The following is a 26,787-nucleotide window of genomic DNA, read 5'->3' as shown; positions in this document are numbered from 1 at the left end:
CAACTGATGAACTTAACGTTTACATACCGTTATCACTGGAAGTTCATAGCTTACACTAAGGATCACGTGTTGTACATTCTGTGGGTTTTGAAAAACGTAAAATGACACGTATCCATGTGTGTGCACACTCTGTATGCTGTTTAGTGCATTTAGGACATTCTGCCCTGAAAACCCTCAGTGCTCTGGCAGTTCATCCTACCTTTCTCCCTGGCCCTTGAAAACCACTGATCTTTTTCACTGTCTTTTTAGTTTTATCTTTTCTAGAATGTCATGTTGTTAGAGTCATACATTACATAGTCTTTTCAAATTAGCTTCTTTCACTTACAATATGAATTTAAGATTCGTCCATGTCTTTTTTGAATTAATTTATTTACTATTGTATTATTTCTTTTTTTGGCAGGGGGAGGTAGTTAGGTTTTATTATTTACTTTTAGAGGAGGTACTGGGGACTGAACCCAGGACTTTGTGCATGCTAAGCATGCACTCTACCACTTGAGCTATACCCTCCCCCGCTTCCATGCCTTTTGATGGCTTGATAGCTAATTTCTTTTTAGCTCTGAATAAGATTCCACTGTCTGGATGTATCACAGTTTATTTATCCATTCACCTATTGTAGGACATCTTGCCTCCAAGTCTCAGCAGTTAGGAATAATGGTGCTTTACCATCTGTGTGCAGGTTTCTGTGTGAATGTAAGTGTTCAACTTATTTGGGTAAATACCAAGGAGCATGATTGTTGGCTTATATGGTAAGAGTATGTTTAATTTTGTAAAAATCTCCTAAACTGTCTTCCAAAGTGGCTGTACCATTTTTCATTTCTACTAGCAATGAGTTTTTGTAGCTCCACATCCTTGCCAACACTTGCTGTTATCAGTGTTCTAGATTTTGGCCATTCTAACAGGTGTGTGTTGAAATCTCACTGTTGCTCTAATTTGCAGTTCTCTAACGATGTGTGATGTGAAGCATCTTTTCATATGCTTATTTTCCTTTTGTGTATCTTCTTTGGTAAGGTGTCTGTTCAGGTCCTTTGCCCATTTTTTAATTGGGTTGTTGGTTTTCTTATTGTTGAGTTTTAAGTGTTCTTTGTTTATTTGCATAAGAGTCCTTTATCAGATGTGTCCTTTGCAAATATTTTCCCCTAGTCTGTGGCTTGTCTTCTCATTTTCTTAAGATCAGTGGGTTTTAAACCTTCTGCTAGAGCCTCGTGTTTTAGAAGGAGCCTCTGGTCACCAGAGGATGGGGATGTGAGGCAGAGAGGGAGAAGCTGCGTGAACAGGCTCCAGTCTCCTCCCCACTCCAGCTTTAATCAGAGAAGTTTGACATCACCCCATTTATATGTGAGGCTTCCATATGAGGTTCACTTTTTTAAGGGGGCTTTCAGTTTTCAAAGTAGTTTGAAAACCACTGAACTTCAATCAAATCCCTAATTCGGGAATTCTCTGTCTCTTGTTTGCAATGTAATGTGTCCTTTCACAAGGCTATATTAAGGAGAAACAAGATAAACACAGCATGGTCATGTGACACTTTTTCAACACAATTTTCATCTACTGTAGCGCTCACTTGAAATGATGAAACTGAGATATGTAAAGAATAGGTATCATCTGCATGTCCACTTATCTCTCTGAAATAGTAATTTTGGACGCTAATTATCTTTTTCAAAATAATCAGTGAGAACTATCAGCCATTTCACCCTTTCATTTCTCTATCTAGGAAAAAGGGGAAAAAATATATCTGAATCTCTGTGGCTCTGGAGATAAACATGCAATCCTGAACCAAGAAGGTGTGGTCCTCACAGTGGCCAGTGCTGATCCCCACAGCGCATTTAAACAGTGCTGTTCAATTCAGGGTGAACGTGGGCGCCTCATCCAACTATATATTCTTAGATCATATGTAATTTTTCTGGGTTTGCAGTTAAGTCAGATGAATGTTTAATGATGTTTTATAAACATCTGTATTCACATTAACATTATTTATTAATTTGGCAGAGGAGGGACGGATGTCTTGTTCATTATTTTATTTATCTATCTATCGCCTATTCCATGGAGGATTTGAAATGGCTTACTAAATTTCAAGTAATACGAAAGGAGCAGAGCAGCAATGGACACAATCTGAAAAAAAGGGACAATAGTGTGAAGAAAAGAATAAATCCAGGAGTCAGATTAGCACACAGTAGTCCAGCTGTACAGCTCTTGGGGGTGGGCCATTAATTTGGTGCTAAATTTCCTTTGCTTGGCCAAAGCAAACAGAACACATTCCATTATAAGGTTTACAGGCTTTTCATAAAAAATAAAATAAAGTAGACAAGTTGTTCAACATAAAAACTCTCCTTTAAGCAAATCTCTACAAAATCTATTTCTCATAACCAGCATTTGATTAGGACTGCGAATTCACATGTTTTATTCTCTGATGAGAAATGAGAGTGCAGATATTTGGAGTGCCAGATAGTGGAAGAACCACATATTCTGATAATCTTAGGGATAATCTGAAGGATAACCTCATGGGCAAAGGCCTTCTGTGGAAACTATGAACCATGCAGGGTGTCTGATAGGATGAGCTCAAGCCCTTACTGTTCTTCTGACGAGAGTGAGGGTCAGTTCGGGGCCAAGGCACTGAGAGGCAGTAGGTTCATAATGTAGAGCAGGAAGTATTCAAATGCTATTTCATCTCCTGATGGACCAGATCAGGAACTTAGTCTCCAATTTGCCTGTTCTGGGTCATTTTTGCTCCCTAAATTTCTGCACAAATACCCAAGTGTGTTCTGCTTACTGCTGCTGGATAATAAATCGCCCCAAAACTTAATGACTCAAAAAAGAAAAGAAAAAGGTTTGTGTTCTGTTGCTCGTGGACTTGGTTAGGACACATGGATTATTTCCTCTCCGCCATGTCTGGGGCCTCAGATGGTGAGGTTTATCAACTGGGAGGAATTCGACAGTCATGGGCTAGAGACATCCCCGGGTGTCTTTATTCACAGGCTGGCAACTGATGCTGGCTGTTGGCTGGGACATCAGCTGGAGTTATCAACCAGGATGCTTATCTATGGTCTTTCCACGCAGTCTTGGCTTCCTCATAGCCTGGTGCACCTCTTAGAAGGTGGTGAGCGTCCCAGCTGACACGCAGCAGCTGCATGGCCTTGTATGACAACCCCTTAGAAGCCAGACGACATCAGTACGTCATAAAATACTTCTCTTGCATTAGGGTAGGACAGCAATAACAAATAGGCTCCAAATGTATACTGGCTCGAATACATGGAGGTGTATGTTCCTTGTTCACTTACCAGTGCGGGGTGCTTGAAGAGGTTAGTGTGAGAGCCTTCTTCCGTGGGTCAGTCGGGGACTCAGGCTGACCTGAGTTAAAAAATTAACTGGGTGGCTTCCATGGTCATCCGAAGAGTTATCTCCATCCTAACCAGCCCAGCCAGAAAGGGGAAAGCATCGAGGAGGACCACAACATGGCAAGAAACTGCAGGGAGAAGATATTCTCAAAGTAGTGTCAGCATCACAGTCAGGCATTTTTCACAAAACATACAGTCCGTATTTTCAAGACCTTACATTTTCGTAGCCACACATGAAGAAATCATGGTCATCATGCGACTCTTAATCCCAGCTGTGCGTCACGCTCATCAGCGGAGAGTTTTTAAGAAACACAAGAGCTCCACCCTCAGTTTCTAGTCAGCAGATTTGGGTGGAAACTCAGCAGCTGCATTTTGGAAAATGCCACAGAAAATTCTGAGAGGCATGTTTGGGAATCACAAACCTTGGAGAAAGATCTCTTAGAATTGTCAGCAGATAATACCAGTCTAATAAAGCATGCATATCCCTTTGACTCTCTTGAAATGAAATGCAATAAGTAAATCATAGTTGATAATAGTTTATTGATACACAGCTTTTTAGAAATGAATATAATTTCCTAACTGTCATATAAAGGAGAAATAATATTAAACCAGTTTAAAAGAAAATGATACGTCTTTCCAGGCAGATACCCAGACCTGACTACAGGTGAAAACACAATAAAGTAGTAAAACGCTTATTATGTGTATTTATAATGAATGTTTCAATATAAAGTGATCAGAAGCCTTTTTGTACAAGAAATACAAGCATATGGAAAAGCAGACGTAGAGCTGGAAACCTGAATAAGAAAACTAAAATCTGACCAAAACCTATCTCTGTATGATAAGAAGAGAGAAATTAAATTGATTTAATGATAATGTGACAAGAAAAAGCAAAGACTGTGAAAACAAAAGATGTGAATTAAAAAAATTGAGAAAGTAAGATAACTGTGCAAATGAGCTGATCTCTGTTATAAATGCCTTGCCAAAGTAATTCACTTTGTTACAGTACAGAGTGAGGAAATGTCGGAGTGAACAGAAATATATATCTTACTTTACTAGTCCACTACATTCAAGTCAAATGGTCGATCTCGAGCACCTAAGAAGACCTAGGAGACCCTATCCTTTGGATAAATAAAGAGAAAGAGATGGTGGGTTGGAAGAAGAAACAGGAATCCATATAAAAGGTGATGGAGAAGTGCAGAGGGACCCTCTGGACATGATGTCAGTGTAAGACAGAAAGACAAGAACCTCAGAGTAACGTTAATATGTACTTTTCGCAACACGGATTTCTTATTGTGCTACAAAAAACACAGAGAGGCAGTAACACAGTATTTCATTGATGTCCACGGTTTCATAGTAGTTGATTCTTATTTTGTTTTGAAGAGTCTTACATCTCTTCTATATATTTGCAACCCAGCTGTGTTGTTTTGTGATATCTATACAACTGCATGGAAATCGTTTCAACTAGGTGTGTGGCTGGAAGGCTTATATAATACATGCAACTGACAGATAGAATTCAATTTAAATGTAAACATTTAATTTAAAGTAAAATGTTGCACTGGTTTAAATATTGAATAAATTACTTGATAATTTGGAGGAAATGCATTCTATCTAAGCTTCCCTGTCTATAGCCAACTTGCACACCGGACCTTTTGGGAACAGCCTTGCAAAAGCTTTTCAAAACTTGTCACAACAGTTTTTTATTTGTAATAGGATTAGTTCAGTAGGATATTCAAGTTTTAAAAATCCTTCGTTGTTTGGGACTGTCCCATACGCTGCAGGACATCCAGCATATCCATGCCCACAAAGTGGCTTCAGCAACTGTGAGCTGTCCCAAACCCCACGAGGAACAGCAGAACGAGGAGGAGGAACAGCGGTCAGAGGTGAAGTCTAAAACCAGCGTGGAGGTGCTCTTGTAACCAACAGCCTCGAAGGCAGTTATGAGCAAACACGCTGTTTGGTTGTGGAAACCATTCTCAGCAGCAAACTTAAAAGGCTGATCTGCTGATCAATCCTTGGGTCCTCCATGACCTGGATCAAAGGAAAAAAAAAGAGAGAGAGAGAGAGAGATCCCTTTTTATTCCAGCTGAAGGGCAGCTTTCTGGCTTAGACCACTGACAGCAATGGTTTGAAGGAGTCTTCTCCACTATCTTTTTCCTTCGAGTCATTATTCCCTTTGCCTTTTTGGTCAACCTGCTTATAGACTGAAGAACTCTCCCAGGGTCCACTGTCACATTCTTCCTTCTGGAAAAGAAATTAAAAAAAAACAACAACAATGTGGCCTTGCTTGAAGTATTTGTCCTTAAGCATCTGGTGAGCCAGACCTCACTTCTCCGGGGGCAGGGACATGTGCCCCCCACTGGAGGCCAGTAGCAGGGCACACAGGACCCCCCCGTGGTGCTGGCACTCCACTCTGGTCAGTCCTGGGCACATGGGCACCATGGTGTCCATGCCTGCGTTCTCCCAGCTTCCGAAAGACTCCATCATCTGGACACGTGATGAGGGGTGGAGAGGGTGTTCCTGGGGGATGGAGAGCAAAAAGGAGGAAGGAGGAGAGAGAGTGTCCAAGCAGAGAAGGAGAAAGAAGAGGAGCAGAACCAAGAGTCAGTGAGAGCAGGGGAGGGGGAGAGGCTGCCCTGAGCTCTCCCATCCCGGGGAGGCCACATGGTTCCGCTACCCGTGCTCTTCCACCACCAGGTTCTCCGCAGACTCTCCCTAAAACTCCCAACGTGGGCTGCAAGATTCGGGATCCATGGCAGCTCAGATCTGCCAACACTTCGAGAGTGGATAATGACATACAGATTGTTTTTTTCCATCTTTGGGATTTGGAGCTGCCTGGAGAGTTGCAAAAGCCTGCCTTGTTGTAAGACTATTTCTGAAGGCCCTCACTGTCTGATCACCAGCTCTGCACTGCTGGCAACAGTGGCGCAGCTGTCCAGGGTGGCAGAGACCACCTGGGATATGGAAATTACCAGAAGCCCTGTTTTGCTCTTGCCAGAGCACCTGAAGCATTCTGGGAATTCAGATTTCTGTTGTTTCTCTCAAACCGACCCCTGGGGGACCATAAGCAGCAAACTTGGACCACGTTTTGCCAGAAAAGCCCAAAAGGATGATGGCTGCTGTTATCAATTATTGGCATTTCAACAGGCCTTTATTTTTATTTCTAAGTATATTTGCACAGCTAGGAAGTGCCTGCTGACAAGGATGAGATGATAAGCTGTATCTGTGCCAAAACAGGACTAGAGAAACAGGCTTATTCTGCAAATGGCCGGCATCCTGAGAGTCGGTAGTAAGAAAATCCTTTTTCCCCAGGCAACCTCTGCTCTGAAAACATGAACACTTAAAAGAAAATAAGGCTTGGAACCCCCATCTCGTAACACAGTGCACACACACAGTAGGTTCTCAATGAGAGCATGTGGAAGGGAGGAGTCGGTGCAGACGGGCACATCGAGGATGGGGAACCAGCCGCCCAAGAGAAAACTGCTCTCCCCAGAGTCTGAATGCCAGGGCCCTTACCCGCCCCGGAAAGGGCACCGTGCAGCGCCGGCCCCGAGGTCGTCCGCGGTTCTGCGCCGTGTGCTCCAGCCCCGTGCACACCAGCAGAAGGAGCAGGTGTGACCCGAGTGTCACCTTCCCAAGCAGGGACATCGAAGCTCTGTGCTCCTCAGTTCTGTGGTTTCCTTGGACAAGAATGGGATTATTGGTGAATGAGGCCAGCATCCTGGGTGGTAACAAAAAAGGAAATTGGTAGAAAATGCATCATCCAAGTTGGATTAACTCCACTCTGTGGCCTGGGCAGCTTCCCGGGATAGCCAGCCAGACGCAAAGCCTCTGGGGACATGAGGCTGGAAATGTGTGTGATGACGCTGAGGGCGGTGAGAGGCAGGAGGGGCCCCGCACGGGCTGCCCCCGCCCCTCAACCTCCCCTGCCATCCGTTACCTCCAGGCCAACCCCAAGGCCACTGCACATTGGCCCATTTTCCTAATGGATACATTCTTTCTCTATCAGAAGCCCACCACATGGAATGTAAGTAACCCAGCAACTTCTTTCTTATCCTGCTGCTTGTCCCCTGCGTACTCACTCTGGGCTCCATGTGTTTTGGATCAAAGCGCCACTGGGTAGCAAAAGCTACATTATTCTCTTCAACGGTCTGTAAGCCAAGATCCTGACCATTCTGGTTTTGTTGTTGTTGTATTTGAACTATTAACCACTTTCCGTTCTGAGCTTTTACAACTCTGTTTACTATGAGTTCCTCCGTGTGGGTGTCTCCCCCATTCCCAACCTACAGGCTGCCGTGTGAGCGGTAACTCGCCACTCCATTACCAGTACAAAGTCACGGATTGGTGCACTGGGGAGGCTTTAATTTGAAAACACCAGTGAGGAAAGGGGGAGGGGAGGAGAGAAATATATTTATGGGAGGGCCAGTGGGCTAGTGAGACCAAAAAAATGTTGCTAAGTAGATGGAGATCCTGAGAAAAAGACCGCGTCACCTGCTCCCTGCAGGATGGTGTCCTTGGGCGGGGTGAGCTGATTCTGCAGTGTTTACTTGGTAGAATATTACTTGTGGTCCCAAGACAAGACTGCTCCATCCAGCCCTCCTTTTGCTCTCAGTACTTCTCACCTCTTTCTCACTCACCTTCCTCTGGTCCTTGGGCTGAGCTCACAACTTAGTCAGGATTCTTTCCGTTGCAAGTAACAGAAATCCAACTCACACTATGTTAAGCGAAAAGGGGATGCGTGGGTTGATGTGTTACAAAGGCGATATGGGAGCTCTAAGGTCAGATGAAAAAGGAGCCAGGTGCCTTGTGACTGGAGCCAGGATCTCTCCCCTCCCCTGCTGCCCCTCCCCCGATGTCACCATCACCTCTGCTGGTTGTTGTTTGGCTCCATTCTGTAGGTGGGAGCTCCACGTACTGGGAAGATGGCACATAAAAGCCCCATATTCTCATTGTCCCAGTGCCTCGACCCTAGAGAGAAGAATTTCTGTCTCACAACTTCCATATACAAGCCCAGAAAAAGCTGTCTAGCTCAGGGCTAATCGTACCCAAAAGAATAGAGTGACCTGATTGTCTAGTTTTGGTCCTGAGTTTACCTGTGGCCCTGAAGCAGGATTTATTACCAGAAGAAAGGAAAAAAAAACACATGCCAGGCCATGAAAAATAGCAGTTCCCATGGTCCTGCCTACCTGCCCATCCTCAGCCTTTCAGCTGAGGGTGAAAAGTATGAAGGCCCCAAGCCTGACCCGAAATGTAACAGCAAATTAAATCCTGCCTGGAAGAATTACCTGTCAGTCGCTTAGCAGATCACTTGGACTGTCTCTGCACCTCGCTGAGAGCATCACTCGTCTCCTGAGAGTCTCCATTATAAAGACCAGATGTGGAGTCAGCCCGCGGGCTTGTTCTCAGTCTGCTTCGTCCCCTCCAGTTATCTCAGAAGGTTAATGCAGTTCTCTGACCTTCAGTTTCTTCGTGTGAAAAGGCACAATAATGCCTCCCTTATGGAGTTGTCATCAGCGTTAACGGGACAGTTAGTGTAGGTGGCAGGCTTGTCAGAGGAGAGGTGGCTGGTGTAAGCATTATGGCCCCAAGGCGAGCGGTGGCTTTCCAGGAAATAATGATGACAGATCCTGGAAACTGGCTCACACACAGGCGGCTACATGAGTTTCTCAGACATGTGCTCTCAGAATTTTGCATAGTTGCTTGGACCAGACAGGTCCTGAACTCCCCCATTGCTGTGCAGGGCGTGGGGCAGGGGGCTGGAGGGAGGCACCAGCCCAGTATTCCGTCCCATGCATATTCCCAGTCTCCTGGACGTCATCCTCTTTGCGTTTCTCTTTCTCTCTCACTCTCTCTCTGCACTTTCAGGAGTGTACACATTTCTGTCCAGCACCCTGAAGTCTCTAGAAGAGAAGGACCACATCCACCATGTCCTGGACAAGATCATAGACACCTTGATCCATCTGATGGCCAAGGCGGGCCTCAGTCTGCAGCAGCAGCACCGGCGCCTGGCCCAGCTCCTCCTCCTCCTCTCCCACTTCAGACACATGAGGTGAGGCATCCTCGGTTTCCCATGGCGGAGACTTAAAGAGATCCAGCCAATGTGTTACAGCTGGCCCAGGAAGGGCGGATGCCTGAGTACAGCTCCCACACTTGGGATAGTTCCGGGCATGTAATAAACATAAATGACGTGGGAGGACCGTTGAGGGAGGCAGTAGATCTGTCTGGGGTATGGGCAGGTGTCAGAGAAGGCTTCAGAGAGGAAGGGATGGTTACGCTCAGTTCAGAGCATGCGCAAGATCATACAAGGAAGAGTATGCAGTATGCAGGGCAGGGGAAGAGAAGCAGGGTCATGTTTGGTTGCTCACGTTGTCCCACCCAATCAAGGGAGCACACTCGTGCTCGGAAGGCACTGGGCACATCACCTTTTTTCCTGCGTCGTACATTCTCTCCCGACTTACAAGTGGAGACTCTAAATGAGAGACTCTGGGTCCAAATGCCCCAATGTTGACACCTCCGTCCCTCACAGTCCATTCCTGGCACCCCCACTGCCATTACCGGGGTCCAGGCCACCATCAAGTCCTCCTGGATTTCTGCACTGGCTGCCCTACGCGTCTCCCTGTCTTCAGTCTAGATCCTTCTAATCCATTCTGCACAGCAGAGCCGGCGGGATCACCCTGACACCAAACCTGACCACGCTGCTTTCCTACTGCAGACCTTGAAACGGCTTCCCGTGGCTTTGAGAGGAAAGTGTAAACCCCTTTATTTGGCTTAAGTTACTTCTTACAATCTAGCCCCACTTAACTATCTAGGACTTCCTGGCGGCCTGGGCCCTGGCCAGAAGCAACTGTTTCAAGTCGGGGCCGGGGAGGGAGGGCCTCTTTCAGGCCACAGTTGGGCTGTGCAGGTGTTTATCTCCTCTGGGCTCGCTCACACCCCTGTGGGGCAGCTGCCTGAAGCTGGGCACAGCTGGGGACTCTGCTTCAAGCTGCAGGCCTGCAGGTGGGCCAGGTGACCACCCCGAGTGCCTCTTATCCTCCGTGTACCCACCGGAGAGTCATACGTGTTCTTCTCACGTTGGTGGCAGAAGCGCAGGAAAGCGAGTCTGTTTGGGGAAGTGCTTTTGAATCTTTTCGCCAAGTCATGTCCACAGACATTTCATTGGCCGAGCAAGTCATGTGGTAAAGCCCAAAGTCAAGGAGCAGGGACACACGGCACAGAGGGGAAATCTCTCTGAGCGGTCAGCTCACCTGTCGTAGCCTAGATATCACTCCCCGCAGGAAGCATCCCCTGACCCTTAACACCCAGGTGGGGTTCACAGCCTACTCTTCCTGCTCGTGACTGCCCATTTATTCACTTTCAGTGGCATTCACTGTTAACTCAGTGAGGCAGCTATCACAATCCGTCTTGCTCACTCTGTGCACCCGGGACCACCTAGCAGACGGCTTGGCACATAGTAACTACTCAATAGATATTTTCCATAGGAGGTAAGGAAGGACATTAGCAGAGGAAACAGCCTTTCTGTGCCAGAAAGTGAGAGTGGCCTCATTTCCATGCTAAACACTCATGTGACATGGCCGGCCAGAGGCTCAGTGGCACCATTCCCATGAACAGAACTCTGCTTGCAGGGAATAGACGAAGAAAGTGGTAGGTTCTTTACTCTAGAAGGGCCACGACAATGCGGTGAAGTGATAATGTCCCTGAGTGATGAAGTCTATAATGTGACCAGGACCCTATGAATGAAAAAGAGAATCCTTGTCTTAGTGGCTACAAGGGAAGGACCAAGGTGTCTGGAAAGAGTTGGATTAATTTTTAAGGGGCCTTCAAACTTTTAGGGGCCTTGAGACTATGACTCACATAGCAAGAAGTTCATCGCAGCAAAGTCCGAAGTGCCTCCTTTTCTGGAGAGAACTTAGCGAATTGTTAGCTTTTCGAGAAAATAAATGTATCTTTCCTTCTTTGTATCCCCTCCCCCCCCACTGCTACATATGAAGTCTTACACAGCCCATGTATTCATGTTATCACCGAGTGAACTAGTAAATAAACAAATTAATGAATGAACGAACTCATTACTTGAGGATTTCCCCTACACTATAAATTTGATATTCGCAAATGATGGCTTCCACTTGGCAAAGTTTGGGAGACAGTGCTTGTAGTCTGTGTTCTCAGGGAGTCCCCAGGAATCCCTGTGTCACAGATGAAGGACTCACAATGGCCAGGTCAAGTAGATGACTGCATTCAGAGTACACATTTTCAGTCCCTTCCCATCTGTTTCTTTTGATGAATATTACCCAGAGAGAAGAGGAGGGTGGATCAGAATAACATAATCATCTACGTAATTGCCTGGCCAAGAGAGTAACCTTCCCCTTGAAGAAAATGTATTAGCTTGGACTCCAAGCTCAGAAGTTCACTGATGTAGAAACCATGTGTCACAGAGGAAGGTTTTTATTTGTTGGTTGGAATTGCTGAATTTCCAAATCCATTAACTGTCAGCATTGGCAAGACTAATTAGCTAATACCAAATATATCTGCATTGAATATACAGGCCTTGCTAGCAACGTGTGGCCGAGGGTAGCAATGGAGAGCTCTCTTCAGTTCCTGTCTGCATTGTGCAAAGAGCTGTTGCAAGCTTTGAGCTGTCGCTGTCGCTCACGTGTGCGCTCGCTCTCTCTCTCTCTCCCCTTCTCCCCCCACCTCCGTGTGCGTGCTCACACACACACAATATTGTGGTGTCTCGTTTCAGCCAGTTGAAATCACAGAACTCTGTTGTGTTAAGCTTGGCCTCGGCCATATGTTGTTATTCAGAGCATTTAACACCAGATTTCATCTGATAGTAAATGTGATTCATTAGGTTGCAAGAGGAAGACGGTGTCAGATCCAGGGGGCATTTAACTTTAACAGCATTTTAAATGAAAACAGAAACAAAAAAAGACCAAAACACCACTTAGAAATGTAATTTAGGTGGCTGTGTTATACACAACACGAATCACTTTGATGCTGTGTTTTCATGGCACATCTCCAACGTGTGCTAACGTTTTCCGTACTTAAAAACGCAAGTGTTTTTTAGGACATGCTCTTGTCTGCCTACTCATGATACACAATTTTTTTAAAAAGAAATTTCGAGTTAGATGACAGGTTTTTTTGTCCCCTGGTGGTGGCATGGTGGCGAATGAGCAAAGCAGTAGCTGGTGGAGGAGTGTGAAAAGGAGAAACACCTTTGCTTACATTTCCTGTGTACCTCGAGCCCGTATTTTCTGAGCATTTGCCATGTTCTTGCCACTGTTCTGGGCTGACAGGATGGACGAATTGCTGCCCCTCACAGAACCTGCACTGTGTGTGTCGGGGTGTGTGTTGACTGTGTGTCTGTGCGTGCATGCGTGCACGTGATTGGGGCCAAGAATAAACGGACACGCATGCATACGTACACACACACACAAACACACACACACACACACACACACACACAGAACTGCAGGTTGTCGTAAGCGCTGGGGGGAAAGCAGAGTAATGTGACAGAGGACGGCTGAAGCGGCGGGGGCTGGAGCCACTGCCACTGGGGTAGTGGAAGGCCTTTCCGGCGGGGTGGCATTCGAAGATTGGAGGGAAGTGCATCTATGTAGGGGGAGCAGCAAGTGCAGACACCCTGAGTCTGGAAGTAAAGAGCTCACTTCCTTTAGGGGCAGCAGGAAAACTAGTGTGGCTGGATAGAGAGGGTCGGGGAGGGCAGCAGGACGAGCTCGGAGGGGTGGGTGGACGCCACGTCGGTTGGACCTTGTAGAGCACGGACAACAATTTAGATTTCAGTCTGAGTTAAATGGGAAGCAACTGGAAAGTTTTAAGCAAGGCAACCTCTTGAACTGATTTAGGCATTGAAAAGGCTCCCTCCTACCTGGCGGTATAGCTCATCTACTGTCTTTTTAGCCACAATGGTGATAAGAGAGGAAGAAAGTCACCTGCCTAGCAAATCTGCAAATGTCTCCTGAAATAGGAAGAAAGACTGACGTTAATTGTCTCCAGAGTTTTTCTCCCTTGCCCTTCCCAGGAGTCTCAGCAGTCCTGGGGCTCAGGAGGGTCTAAAGCCGCCCTGTCTGTGTCTCTCCACCCGCAGTAACAAAGGCATGGAGCATCTATACAACATGAAGTGCAAGAACGTGGTGCCCCTCTACGACCTGCTGCTGGAGATGCTGGATGCCCACCGCCTGCACGCCCCCTCCAATCTCGGGAGCACACCCCCAGAGGACCTGAACCAGAGCCAGCTGGCCACCTCGGGCTCAACTTCATCGCATTCCTTGCAAATGTATTATGTCAGCGGGGAAGCAGAGAATTTCCCCACTACCATGTGAGAGCCCCCACCCACTCACCGTCGCCTCCAAGGTCCTGAGAATCCCTGTTGCACTTTACCCACTTCATGCATCACTAGAGCCGAATTCTGCCGCTACACACACTCTGGCATGCGTCCACCGCTGGCTTTCTCCTATGGGTGGCCAATCGTTTGCTTGCTCAGTTCTTCGTGGTACAACTTCTTTTGGGAACAGCCAAAGGGATTCCAGGGCTAATTTCTCTGTAACAGTTCTCTGTCTCCCTTTGCTATGTTACTCGGCATGAGGATTCCCTTAGCGTTTCCTGACTGAGTTCAGTCTACTTGCTGGGCTCAGACGATTGTGCACTTTAGCTATTTGTGACCCACACGCCTGGAGAGTGGACATTTCACCTCGATGAATGCGAAGCACTTTTTTTTTTTTTAAATGGATCTAAGAATAAGCCACAGGAAAGAACTGAAAGTGGCTCCTTTAATTACTGACTTGGAGAAAGCTAGGTCCAGGGTTCATTACAACATCCTCTTGTATTCCTATAGTAACATATCATCTTATTAAAGTAATATCTAAAAGCTTTTGCTCTGTTGCATGGCTGTAGCAAAATATCTGGTGATTGTCTACCCATTTTCCCTATAGGAATACAAGATGCACACAGGGAAGGAAGATCCCCTAGTTGTCAAGACTTTGCCAGCTTAATACACTGCACCTTCAGAGTTGCTGAATGCTATACTGTTGGCTTTTGAGAGCACTATGTACAGGTCATGGGTTCCAGCTAATTCTTGCTTCCCATGGGCCCATAGAAAACAGCAAGTTGATCCCAGTTAAGCCGCCTCCCCTTGTACCAGTTTCCTTGGGAGTGATAAATTCTTGTCTTTTGTGTTTGTTTTCATTTTATAAAAGAGAGCCCTCTCCCCCAGGACTTGCTGCAGTAAATGGGCTTCATGACCTGTTCCGGTGTGATCTCACACTTATCAGCAGAGGGCGCTCTACTCAGATCTTCCCAGTGTGTAACTTGCACAGAAGGTGAATTAGTCAGATGTGGTGCCCAGCCCATGACCAAGGGCAGTTTAAATGAGTGGCACCCTGGTGACACTTCTACCCTGGGGAAACTGGGCTAAATAGTAAATGTGCATGGTTATTGCAGATACTAGAGACCAAAGAGAAAACAGGGCTGAAACTGGAGAAAAGTGTTCAGGGTGGCCCTGCACAGACGGCAGGCACCTAGGAGCGGTCCTGGCAGACCCCACACCGCACCGTGGGGCTGCCCTGGGGGCCGTGGGGCAGTCCTCCTCATCCGCATTTTTCCGAGTGGCCCTGATTGGAAGCACACTCTGAGCGGGAAAGGAGGGCCGGGATGGGAGTATTTCCTACTCAGGCTGCCTGGGGCCTGGGCGGACCACACCTGCCCAGACCAGACTGTTTAGAGTCCATCCAGAAAGCAGGTTTTGGCCTTGAGGGGAGGGTAAAAAAAAGAAAAGGAAAAAAACCCCAAACTTCCCCCAAAGCAGATTTCATTAAACTTCGTAAGCCAAGAGGGGGAGACCAGAGTTGGACCAGAGGACTCTGACCTGCCGGTGAAACATGAAAGGCTCGCTCCCGCCACAGGGCAGCCTCCCTGGCCATCTGCTTCTCTAGAGCCGTGATGAGTTGTTTCCCCTTCTCAGCTCAAAGGGAAGATTGGCTTCTCTGGTGACCACATTGTCTGTAACTCGAGCCCCACTGAGAGGCAAGGTGTTAGCCAACAACCCAGTCAAGCTTCTCAGGCTCCTCTTGGGTTGCCTGCTCCAAAAGTGGATTTCACTCATTTCTGACTCCCCAGTACATGGTCACCAAAGGACTGGGAAACTGGGAGGGCCAGAAAAAAAAGATTTTTTTTCACAAGTGCATCGAAATTTGGGGGCAATTTTGTGTATCCGCAGTAAGAATGTTTAGAACATAATTCTTTTTGTTTTTGTTTTTGTTTAAGAAGCACCTTGTATAGTATAATATATATATTTTTGAAATTGCAATGCTTGTTTATCAGACGATTGAATGTAGTCATTCTGTTCTGGTTTTAATTTGACTGGTTTCACATGCAAAACAACACAAAAATGTTTACTTTTTTTGTATTACTACCTTGTCATGTATGCAGTCGTTTGCCTAAGGCCTGGTGATTATTCATTTAAATGAAGATCACATTTCATATCAACTTTTATATCCACAGTAGACAAAAATAGCACTAATTCAGATGCCTATTGTTGGATATTGAATGATAGACAATCATATGTAGCAGAGATTATGCCTGATAAGGAAAATTATTCAGGGCAGCTAATTTTGCTTTACCAAAATATAAGTAGTAATATTTTTGGACAGTAGCTAATGGGTCGGTGGGTTCTTTTTAATGTTTCTACTTAGATTTTCTTTTAAAAAAATAAAAACGAACAAAAAAAAAAATTCTAGGACTATAGATGATGTAATACCAGCTAAATCCAAACAATAACCCAGTGGAGGGTTTTAACATTATTCATCTAAGATGTTTGTATTCATGTTAAGATACTACTACATTTGAAATGGGCAGAGAACACCTGATGACTGCTATGTCAGCCCAGAAGTTTCAAATAATTTTAGAAATCTCTTCTTATCCTTATTTGAAGTGCCACTAATGGACAGCTGATACTTTGCAGCTGCTGTTCTCTTGGGTGTAAGGAATATGCTGTGGACGTTTACCCCACTCTAAGGCAATTTAAAGTTGGAAAGACATGGTCGATGGTGGGGGAAGGGGTTAGGATAGGGTGGGAAAGTGGGCTTAGGAATTTGAAGAACAGGAAGTATAGTAATAAGAGTCTTGGAAGTATTTTGAGGCAGATCAGTACTGGCGCCTGGGGAATGCACCAGGGTTCAGTGTTCCATTTGCACCCTGTAAACCACAAGTAACTAGCTGTATCTGAAAGCCGTTTCTGCAATGGCAGCTTGAGTTCTAGGAAGAAATAGTGGCATCTGCAGTCTGGTCCAAGGAACAGCCAGTGGTCTGTGTTTCTTTCAGCCATTGCCTAGTTCCAGGCTTGCGGTAATGATTCTGTAATGCTGTCGTCCAACAGCCAGAGAGGCTAGTTCAGCCAAAGAGAAGACCCTACGTAGGTTGCAAAATCCAGCCCCTAAGGAAGTGTAGTCATTGGTTAGCGTTCCCCATTAACCTTGCAAGTATGTTTAACCACGCCATGTCCCCCATGCCTTTGGGAGGCTGAACAACTAAGGGTCTTACTGATCATTTACCTTTGATCCCATAAAGATGTCCTTGCATTAAAATCTTACACACTGAAATGGCCATTGATTTAGACCATTGGTTTAGCATACCCTCTCCATGAAACCAACCCCACATCCCTTCCTATTCAGACCTCCTAACTCTGAGACGGACTGTGGATACTGGGCGTGATCACTAGGACCATAGTAACATTAAACATTCATGGGCAAATTTGCAGGAAACTCATTATTTGAAAGGCAGATAGAATCATATGGTAGCGTCTGAGACGACTGTGATTCTCTTTGGCGCACGGCTCGGGAGTAAGACTGAGGTGACGCTGCACACTTCCCAGGTGAGCTCCCTGAAGCTGTGCTCCCTCGCAAATGGAGCAAATGAATTTAACTGTGGTCCAAAATATCCACCTTTTCATTGGTGTTCTTCCTCCGTTTCTAACTGCATTTCCTTTCCATTTGGAATCAAGGGAGTGTGGCCTCTTTCTAAGTCACTTAAAATTGTTGTCTAAGGATCTGCTGCCTCGATTATGACACTTCAATTTTGCACTGTCAGAGATTCAAGAAAAATTTCTATTCTTTTTTTTTTTTTTGCATCCAAATGTGCCTGAACTTTTTAAATATGTAAATGCTGCCATGTTCCAAACCCGTCTTCAGTGTGTTTGTACAGAGCTGTGTACCCTGGAAACGATATACAACCCCATGAGCTGGTGCCTAAGGCACAGACCCCTTTGCATTCACAGAGAGGTCATTGGTCATAGAGACTTGAATTAATAAGTGACATTATGCCAGTTTATGTTCTCTCACAGCTTATAAAAACAATGCTTTTTGTGCACTACATATTCTTCAGTGTAGAGCTCTTGTTTTACAGGGAAAGGCTCAAATGCCAAGTTGTGTTTGATGGAGTAATATGCCCTTTTGCCAATGCATTCTATTACTGATGTGATTCTGTTTTGTTGCAGCTTTGCTTTGTTTAATGAAACACACTTGTTAACCTCTTTTGCACCTTAAAAAAAGTAAAGACTCCAGTGGGATGCTCAAGCACCTTAAACAATTTTCTCTACCTATTTGATGTTCAAATAAAGAATTAAACGAAAGACAAGTTTATTGGTCTTTTGTGTGTGTGTGTGTGTGTGTAAGCTCCCTTCATGCTAGTGGTTCAGCGCTGGCTGCCTAAGATCGAGGCGCTGACATGCATCTGCAGAGCACGGGGAATCCAGACGATCAGTCTGATACCAGGCTCCCCTCCCACCCCTGCCCCTCCCCGCCAGGCAATGTGTAGCCACTGGAGTCAGACAGACCTGGCCTCACTTCTTGGCTCTACCACATACAAGTTTACGATCACTGGCCAGGAATTTTAAGAGCCTCCATGTCCTCATCAACAAAATGGTGATAGTAACCCCTAATTCCCAGGGCGGTTGTGAGGATTACATGAGGTGCTCATTAAAACAGTAGTTGTTTTCTAGTGCCCAATCCCACCCTCTTCTTTGTGAGGGAGAAGAAAGAAAGCTTGAGAGGACTTAGCTATGAATGAACAAGTAAAAGTCAAAAGATTTATATGATCTGAAGAGAAACCAGAGTATTGAATGAACGAGTGAATGGGTGAATGAATGACCTGAAATTTACAAAATTGCTCAAAAACTTCTCCCCCATTATGCAGGTGAGTCAGGAAAGACCGATTCATCCCCATCCAATCCCACCCCTAGTTTCCGTTTCAGGACTCCCTTCCCTTTGCAGAGCTACCTGCCTGTTCTCCTTTCCCCATTTTCTCTGTGATTTAACTGATGAATTGGGGGCGGGGAACGTGACTCCCTGAGAGGCACCACCCTACACACCCTGGCTCTGCAGCTAGATTCGTCAGTTGGAATCCTTATTCTACCATTTATTGTATGACTGTGGGCAAGGTAATTTCCCTGTGCCTCAGTTTCTTCACCTGTGAAGAGGGGTAACAGTGCCACCTGCCCAGAAGGGTTGCTGTGAAGACTACGTGGGTTAATTCACCAAGAGCATTTACAGACAGTGGACGGCATTGCTTCTCCCTTTTCTCCGCCCCCAGTCCTCTCCAACTGCCTGTCTGCACTCACTTCTTTATTGGGACGAGTTTGATTTTTCACATTGTTCGAGTCTTTTGGATTCCGAGAAGCTATTTTGTTTTCTCCTTGTATGATCTCTGGGCAAGCTCTTCAGTCCTGATTTTCCTTGGTTTCCTCATACCTAAAATGTAAATAAGAACAATACTCACCCCACAGAGCTATGACGAAGAACAAAAGAGGTTAAAGTCTAAAGTACCTGGTGTGGGAGCTGCCCACGGGGAGCTCTCAGCTCGCATTGGACACCATTACTGTAATTGTTGTTACTCTCTGCGTGCGTTTACATTTAATGGACTCGTTGATAGGCTGGGTTTACGCTTGCCATTTTGTTACTGTTTTGTACATGCCTCCAGTCTTTTTCATTCTTCTATTCTTTCATTACAGTCCCCTCCTTTGTTTTGGTTAAAGAAATTATCTTTAGGGTGCTAGTTTAATTTTTCTATTGATTTTTTTCTTTTACTATTTTAAAATTATTTTCTTAGTCGTTGCTCTTACACTGTGCATCTTAACCCATCCAGTTTATTTCAGATTAATACTAATTTAAATTTGATAAAATCAAATAAAAATTTTTGTTCCAATATAGCTCCATTCTCTCCCCCTCTCTTTTGTGTTATTATTGTCATAAATATCTATATATGTTGTGAACCCAACAATAAAATATTATATTTGCTGGCTTATACAACTTTATATCTTTTAAAGAAAGTCAGACAAAAATGAGAAAAGGTACGTATTTAGAGACTTTTTAATATTATTCAACATAGTTACCATTTTCAGGGCTCTTCACTTCTTCCTGCAGGTCCGAGTGACTGCCTGGTGTCATTTTCTTCCAGCCCGAAGGAATTCCTAGAGTATTTCTTGTAGGGAAAGTCTACTAGCAACGAATTCTCCATCTTTATCTGTTAATTATTTCACCTTCATTTTTGAAAGATGCTTCTTCTGTATGTTGAATCCTTGGACATCTGTCTGTTTTGTTTTGTTTTCAGCACATTCACTATATCATCTCACTGCCTTCTGGCCTCCATTGCTTCCAGCCTTTAGATGCTCACCTGGATCTAATGAGTTGCCTCTTCCTTGCGACTTTCAATATTTTCTCATCATACTCACTGAACAGCATGACATGATGTGTTTCGGTGTAGGTCTTCCTGTGTGTGTCTTACTTAGGATTCACTAAGTTTCTTGGATGTGTAGATTGGTGTTTTTCATCAGGTTTGGGAAGTTTTCAGCCATTATTTTTTCAAATAATTTTTCTCCCTCTCCATCTCTCTCCTTTCCTCTTTGACTCTCATTATATACATGTCAGTACATTTGACGTTGTCCTGTATGTTTCTGAGGCTCTGTTCATTTTTCTTTAATCCTTTTCCCCTCTCTGTTCTTCAGATTAGGTGATTTCTATTCAACCATCTTCAAGGGAACTGATTCTTTTGGTCTGTTATCTTGACTCTGAGGTCGAACCCTTTCAGTGAATTTTATTTTTCATTTCCGTTATTATCCATTTCAGCTCCAGGATAAAAATTGAGTTCTTTTTTCTTATAAATTCTATCTCTTATTGAGAATCCCTATTTATTGATTCACTATGGTCATACTTTAACTCTTCAAACATGATTTCTGTTAGCTATATTAACACATTCGTCCTAGCTGCTTAGAGTTGTCAGCTAAATCTAGCATCTGGGGAGACACAAAAACAATTTCTTTTGACCTCTTTTCTTCTGATTATAGGTCACATCTTCCAGTTCCTTTGCACATCTCAAAATTTTTTATTGCAAACAACGCTTTGGACACTATATTATAGCCACTCTGGATTCTGATCCCTCTAAGGGGGCTGCTGTTGGTGTTATGGTACAGTGTGGTTTTTTTCTTTAGTAACTCACCTGGGTTAAATAGGTACAATTTGTCTCTCCTACAGCATTTGGCATCTGCTGTTTCTGCTAGGTTCTTAAATTAATATTCGCGTTTTGATTTTCAAGCCTGACTTCCTAGGAGCTGCCTGTGTCTGCATAGCTTTGAGGGTATCCAATGACTGAACAGACATTGCCCGACATCCGGGACCAGTAAGGCTTCTATCCTTGGCTGATGAATCTGCCTGTGGACAGGGGAACACCTTTGATTTTCAGGCTATTTTCAGGTCTGACCCAGCTTTCTGCCTGCAGGTTCAGACAAGAGTGTGGGGCTAGCCTGGGCACTTTCTAGTTTCTGCTACACATGTTCACAGACTCCGCCAGGAATGGGCTTGCCCCAGCCACAACCACAACCTCAGGCTATCACAGCCTTGGTCTTCCCTGCTCACCCACCAAATCCAGCGAGCTGCCTGAGACTGTGGCCACAGCAGCAAAGCTGTTGGTCCTTCTGATGTGTCCTGCTCTGGTGCTGACCAAAGTGGTGGGGGGGTCGGGGATGGGAGTAGCCCCAGGCAAGAATGCCAGAGATTCACTCTGTACTTACCCAAAGTTCAGCAGTTTTTCAAGGATAAACTTCTCTCACATTGTCATATGACTTTAGTCACTTTGCAGAGTGCTGAAATGATTGTTTTTGTCAGTTTCGGTCAGCTTTATATTGCTTTTTGGAGCAGAGATTTACCAATTTCTTCACGGGGACGTAGCTGGAAACCCTCTCCATATACCCCGTCCGTCTCATTATCCTTCTTGGACTACTAAGGAACAGACTTGTCTACATGTGCCGTGGCTTACTTCCAGTGTTCATCCAGCTTTGGGAAGAACTTTTAGCAATCTGTGAAAGTTACCAAACTATCCGTTGGAGTTTGTCAAAGTTGGAATGCCTACCTGGGAGTAGATCGACACACACACTGGCTCCAAACCACATTCTCCAATGTGACATATTCTTAAGCCTTTACTTTTGAATTCAGAACTGCTGTATTTAGATTTGCTTCTCGAAAAATACAGAATGGATGCCTTGGGGCTGCAAATTTTCATAACTTTTCTTACCAGATTACTTTCATTAAGAAGCTAGTTTTAAGTTAACATTCATGGTTGCTTAAAATTGCAATATTTGTGACTACCACCGGAAGAGTAGTGCTAAAGCCAGGGGAGAGACATTCATTCAAGAGAGATACACTTCCTAATGGAACTGCCTACAGATAATCTGGGACACCTGGCTGGAAGTATGGGTTGGGTGAATTCCTGCAGCAGAAGGTACCTCTGCATGGACTGGATAACCTCTAAGCCCAAAGGTTGAAGAGGTTCTCTCTGCAGATGGAATGAGTTGATTTTCCTTTCAACCCTGAGTCACACAACACATGCATATTTATACTCATACGCACACAGGTGCAATTTATTAGGTGTTTCACTATGCCAGGTACTAGCTTTATAAAAATTTTTCCAGGTAATCTTTTCAGCTATGATGGCTACATTATTGTCCTTACTTTATAGATGAGGAAACTGAGGATTAACCGTTCAGTAAGGTTCCCAGGACCAGAAATCTCGTGAATGGCAGACATTGGATCAGTCCTCCTGACTTTAAACGTGATCGGCCCTTCTTAAACTGAGGGTTACTTAAAGTCATAGAGTATATAGGACATTTTACTCAAGATCAGAGAAAGTGGTAACTTTTGTATTTACACAAGCTTTCACAACTTTTGTATTTAAACAAGCATTCACATTTTATGAGTAGAAAGAAAAATTCCCATGAATTTTAAAGGCAAAATGTGACTCTTCAAAGAAATGTGGCACTTTGGGCAGGATGCCTAAGGCTATGCCCCTCAAGTTCTGGAGAAATGTGCCCCCTACTCTTCCCAGAGGGTGGCCTTGGGGTGGGAAAGCTTGAGAAGCATGTCTCCTGTTAATGCCCACTGGAACTTGGTGCAAGTGCTCTTGGTTTCTGAGGTCATCCAGGCACCCTTCCTGCCCCTGGTTTCTGCCAGGAGCCTCGGGTGAGCTGACGAGTGATTTTTGTCTGTCCCTTGGCACCAGGGGAAGCTCTATTTCTAGCTGATGATCTGAGACCTTGAAGTCAGAGGCAGTGACACCCTCATTAGCAGCAGGACCTGTTTCAGGGTGATGGTACCTGGGCCAGGCTCACTCCCTGCCTTTGTCACAAGACTAGCTCCTACCACACAGCCCAGGAACAGGACCATGGTCATGGCCAAGGCACTTGGCATCTGTCTAGAATTGACAAAATGGGAGTTTCCATCTTAATTAGATAAAGGTTTAAAAAACAAAAAACTGGAGCAAGGAAGCACTGGGGTAAACAAAGGTGGGCTAACCTCAGGGGCCAGGCCAGCTAGGAGCAGAGGAAGGGACTCCAACAAAACAGCCTGCTCTGGACGCTTTGCCAAGAGCCAGCCCCCCAGCCAATGGGAGAGACAGCACCCTGGGTGCCTTTCCAGCTGCAGAGATCCGCAAGGCCTTTCTGCAGCTCTGGGGCCTGTCATCAGATGCCTTTTCAGTGAGAAATCAATAATTGTGGGAAAGGCCAATGAAAGGTTTGTGAGCTGGTAAACATTTTATGGGCTGAATGAATTCAGTGCAAGGTATAAAGATTCCTGAGTATTTCCAGATTTACAACCAGAGAGAGCGCATGTCAAGACCCAGGGCCCCAGACCACAGGCTGGAGAGGGAGGCAGGAGGGACAAGAGGATGGCGCGGGCAGTGGGAGGGGGCCCTGCCACCGCCTCTGGGAGCTGCTCTGTGTGTCGTCCCAGTCCCTTGAGGACACTGGGTGCAGACAGATTTCTGGGGCTTAACCAGGGCAAAGACGGCGTTTCCTTGTAAATGAAAAGGGCTGAAGGTGCCAAACTGGGGCTGCTAGACGCTTCACTAGAGCAAATGACCCATTCACTCACCTTTGACTTTATGATTAAATATTCAAAAACACCCATTAACAATCCTTACAATCCAATTCATTCTTGAATGCTAAAAAAAAGGGGGGGGTAATAAGGGAAAATATTAGTGGGTTGATGAAAAGAGGTTTAGATAGAGAAGCTTGTTTTAATTACTTGGCAGGGTTGGGACTGTTTCTAGCCCAGGATCATGAGAACCTGAGTTCAGGAAGTGGAAAGACCTGGACCCCGAAAAGACAGACCCCAGTTGGCTCCAGGCTTATTCCTGTGGCAAAAGCTGCTAAGCTTTGGCCTTGGTTTAAAAAAACAATGAAACAATTATATGTATGTATGTGCATGACTGGGACATTGTGCTGTACACCAGAAATCGACACATTGTAACTGACGGTACTTCAATAAAAAATGAATAAATAAAAAATAAACATAAAATAAAAATTAAAAAGCAATGGAAAGCCTGTATCAGAGAGCTTAAAGCAATATGGAACTTTGTCGTTTATTTTCTGTGATTGCACAGAGGCAGAAGAATCAAAGAGATGTCCTTTCAAATTTCCTGTGTCCCGTCTCCAGTAAAGTGCTCTGACAGGTGAGTCTTCCTTAATCCCCAGCCCCCACCTCTCTGTGACACTAGGGACTCAAGCTCTCAGCACTTGCCGGGCTGTGGAGACCTCTGGGGTACCACAAAGGCCACCAAGAGAAGAAACTTCTTGATGAAGCCCTCAAGGAAATCATGCCAGGAAATCACTGAGTCAATAAGAAGGAGCCAAAACGCTGAACAAACAAGGTTTATCACTTGACATACTATGCTGCCATCCGGGTCCACCACCTCCCGTACCTGCAGGGCACTGGGAAGCCACGTGTGCACTCTCTTTGCCAGAGGGAAGTCCCAGCCCTGACAAAGAAGCCCTGCCAAGGGGCCAGCAGTCTTGCTTGTCTGATGGCTGCACCCACAGCTGAGGGCGCAGCGAGGACCAGCGACCTGGCAGGCGCCCCACCCGGGACTTGAACAGCCCCGTTTCTGAGAGGCCAGAGGATTAGCAGAACCCTCTGTGTCTATTACTCATGAAAGAAGATGCCATTTCCACTCCAAGGACAAACATTAAGGCTCTGGCCCCACCTCACCCCCAACAGAATCCAACAGCAGCAACAAAAAACTTGGGGGCAAAAAGAAAGAAAGAATTCTCCATGGACGCCACAGAAGTGTTTCCAGGGGGGAATACCCCCAGTGGCAGCCAGACTGAGGTGTGGGAGAGTCGATTAAGCCCTGAGCCAACCCCGTGGGGATGTCATTCCAAGAAGTCTTGTCCGGAGAAGGGAGTCTGAGGGGGAGGGTAGAGCTCAGTGGCCGAGCGCGTGCTTAGCATGCACGGCGTTCTGGGTTCAACCCCCAGTCCCTCTGTTAAAGTAAGTATATAAATAAACCTAATTACCCACCCACCCCAAAAATAATGTGGAAAAAAATAAAACAGATTTAAAAAAAAAAAAAGGAAAAGAAAGGAGTCGGACAGGCTTAGGGCCAGGCTCCGGGCCGTACCTAGGACAGCCCTGCCACTGACGGTATTTTTCTGAGGTAACTCTAGCCCTTGGGCCAGCAAACTTCCTGTAAAGAGCCAGAGTGTCTTACTGCGGCTGGCAGCAATTTTTCATTTGTCAGCTTTTGCTTTACAACTCTTAAAAATATGAAACCCATTCTTAGGTCCAGGGCCTATAAGAACAGGCCCCAGGCTGTAGTTGGCTGATGCTTATCTTGGTCTATAGTTTGCGACCTTTGTCAGGCATCATCAGGTCACAAGTCCTCTCCCTCTCACCCAGCTAAGAAGACATCAAGAGTGGGGGAAGTTAATGTCCTGAGGGAACGCCACCTGGTGAAGCAGGGGGACGGCTTCAGAAATGCAAAGCAGAAGACGCCTGTCTGTTCCTGCTGGCTGATTCCCTGATACCAGTAGGGCTTTCAAGTTTCTAAGAGCCTTTCTCCTCCTTAAAAAGGTTAAAAAACGAGTGTGGGAAGAATATGTGGCAAGCTCTTCCCAATACCCATTTCTAATATCAATTTCAAACTGGAGTAAAGAACAATCAACTGGTCAGTGTCACTGCCCCCAGCACTTGCCTTGCACGGGCACTGGTATTCTTATTCCTCGTGACAGCCCCAGGCTGTGGGTACTAGTAGTGTCCCATGTTACAGAGGAGGAAACTGAGGGACAGAAAGGGTAAGTAACTTGCCCAGGTCACACAGTGAGGAGACGGCTGAGCTGCAGGTTGAGCCCACCTGTCTGCTGCAGGTGACCTCTGTAATAAGTCTTGGACAAAAAGGACTTTATAGACGTCCAGGCCCTTTGTGTTCTCCCATCAGTTTCCTATTCTGATAGGGGTTGTGGGGGAGGAGCGACTGAACCTCACTCCGAAGCCTGGGTTTAGCAGGCAGACTCTCTCAGGAGGTTGCTGAGCAGGAGCAGACTTCAAGGAAACAGTAAAGCAGGGTGACTCTGAGGCACCTGCGTCAGGGAGGATGGGGCACCAGCGGGTAAGAAGCCAGTGACTGCCGGTGTCCCGCCCCCATCACGTCCGGTGGTCAGGCTGTGCTTGATGGACTGATCTCACCTGCAAGCTGACTGACTTCAGGAGGAGAGTGTTGATTCAGAAAGCGGAGGGATTTCCTGAACAAATAAGTTCCGTCTGGAGGACTTACCTCCCAGGATCGCTCTTCCCTGGGGATTCAGCAAGGACCGAGGTCAGGGAGCCTTCTCATCTCAAACTGGGGGCTTGAGCCATCTTTGCTCTGATGTCCTGGAACCAACGATTAATCCAGGATGACCAGCTGGAGTGGAGTCAGCTGTTAGGATTCTGCCATTTTTAATAAATGATCTGTCATCTTTTATTTTGAATATATCAAAAAATATTTTTTAATTAAAAACTAATCAAATGTCTCCTCATGCAAGAACAGAAACACCTTTTTCTTGTCTTTTAAAATTATTATCATTAGTGCAGCAATTTGGATCTCAAAAACAAACCACGCTCCTTGTCACATTTTAAATAATGTG

General features: G+C 45.5%; 1 protein-coding gene across 4 annotated transcripts in view; it reads left to right on the top strand.

Annotated features, from left to right (window-relative positions):
• The window catches only part of ESR1 (estrogen receptor 1), a 336,829-nt gene extending 318,867 nt beyond the window's left edge, over nt 1-17,962 (top strand). For all 4 annotated transcript variants that reach the window (XM_074368144.1, XM_074368145.1, XM_074368146.1 and 1 more), the window contains 2 exons: nt 9,192-9,375; nt 13,432-17,962. In XM_074368144.1, coding sequence (XP_074224245.1) covers nt 9,192-9,375; nt 13,432-13,666 — 419 coding nt within the window. In that variant the 3' untranslated portion in view covers nt 13,667-17,962. The remainder of the gene's footprint in view (nt 1-9,191; nt 9,376-13,431) is intronic.
• Nucleotides 17,963-26,787: the final 8,825 nt, after the last annotated feature.

Source organism: Camelus bactrianus, chromosome 8 (assembly GCF_048773025.1).
Source record: "Camelus bactrianus isolate YW-2024 breed Bactrian camel chromosome 8, ASM4877302v1, whole genome shotgun sequence".
In the NCBI taxonomy this organism is placed as follows: Eukaryota; Metazoa; Chordata; class Mammalia; order Artiodactyla; family Camelidae; genus Camelus; species Camelus bactrianus.
This window is presented reverse-complemented; position numbering and strand designations above follow the sequence as displayed.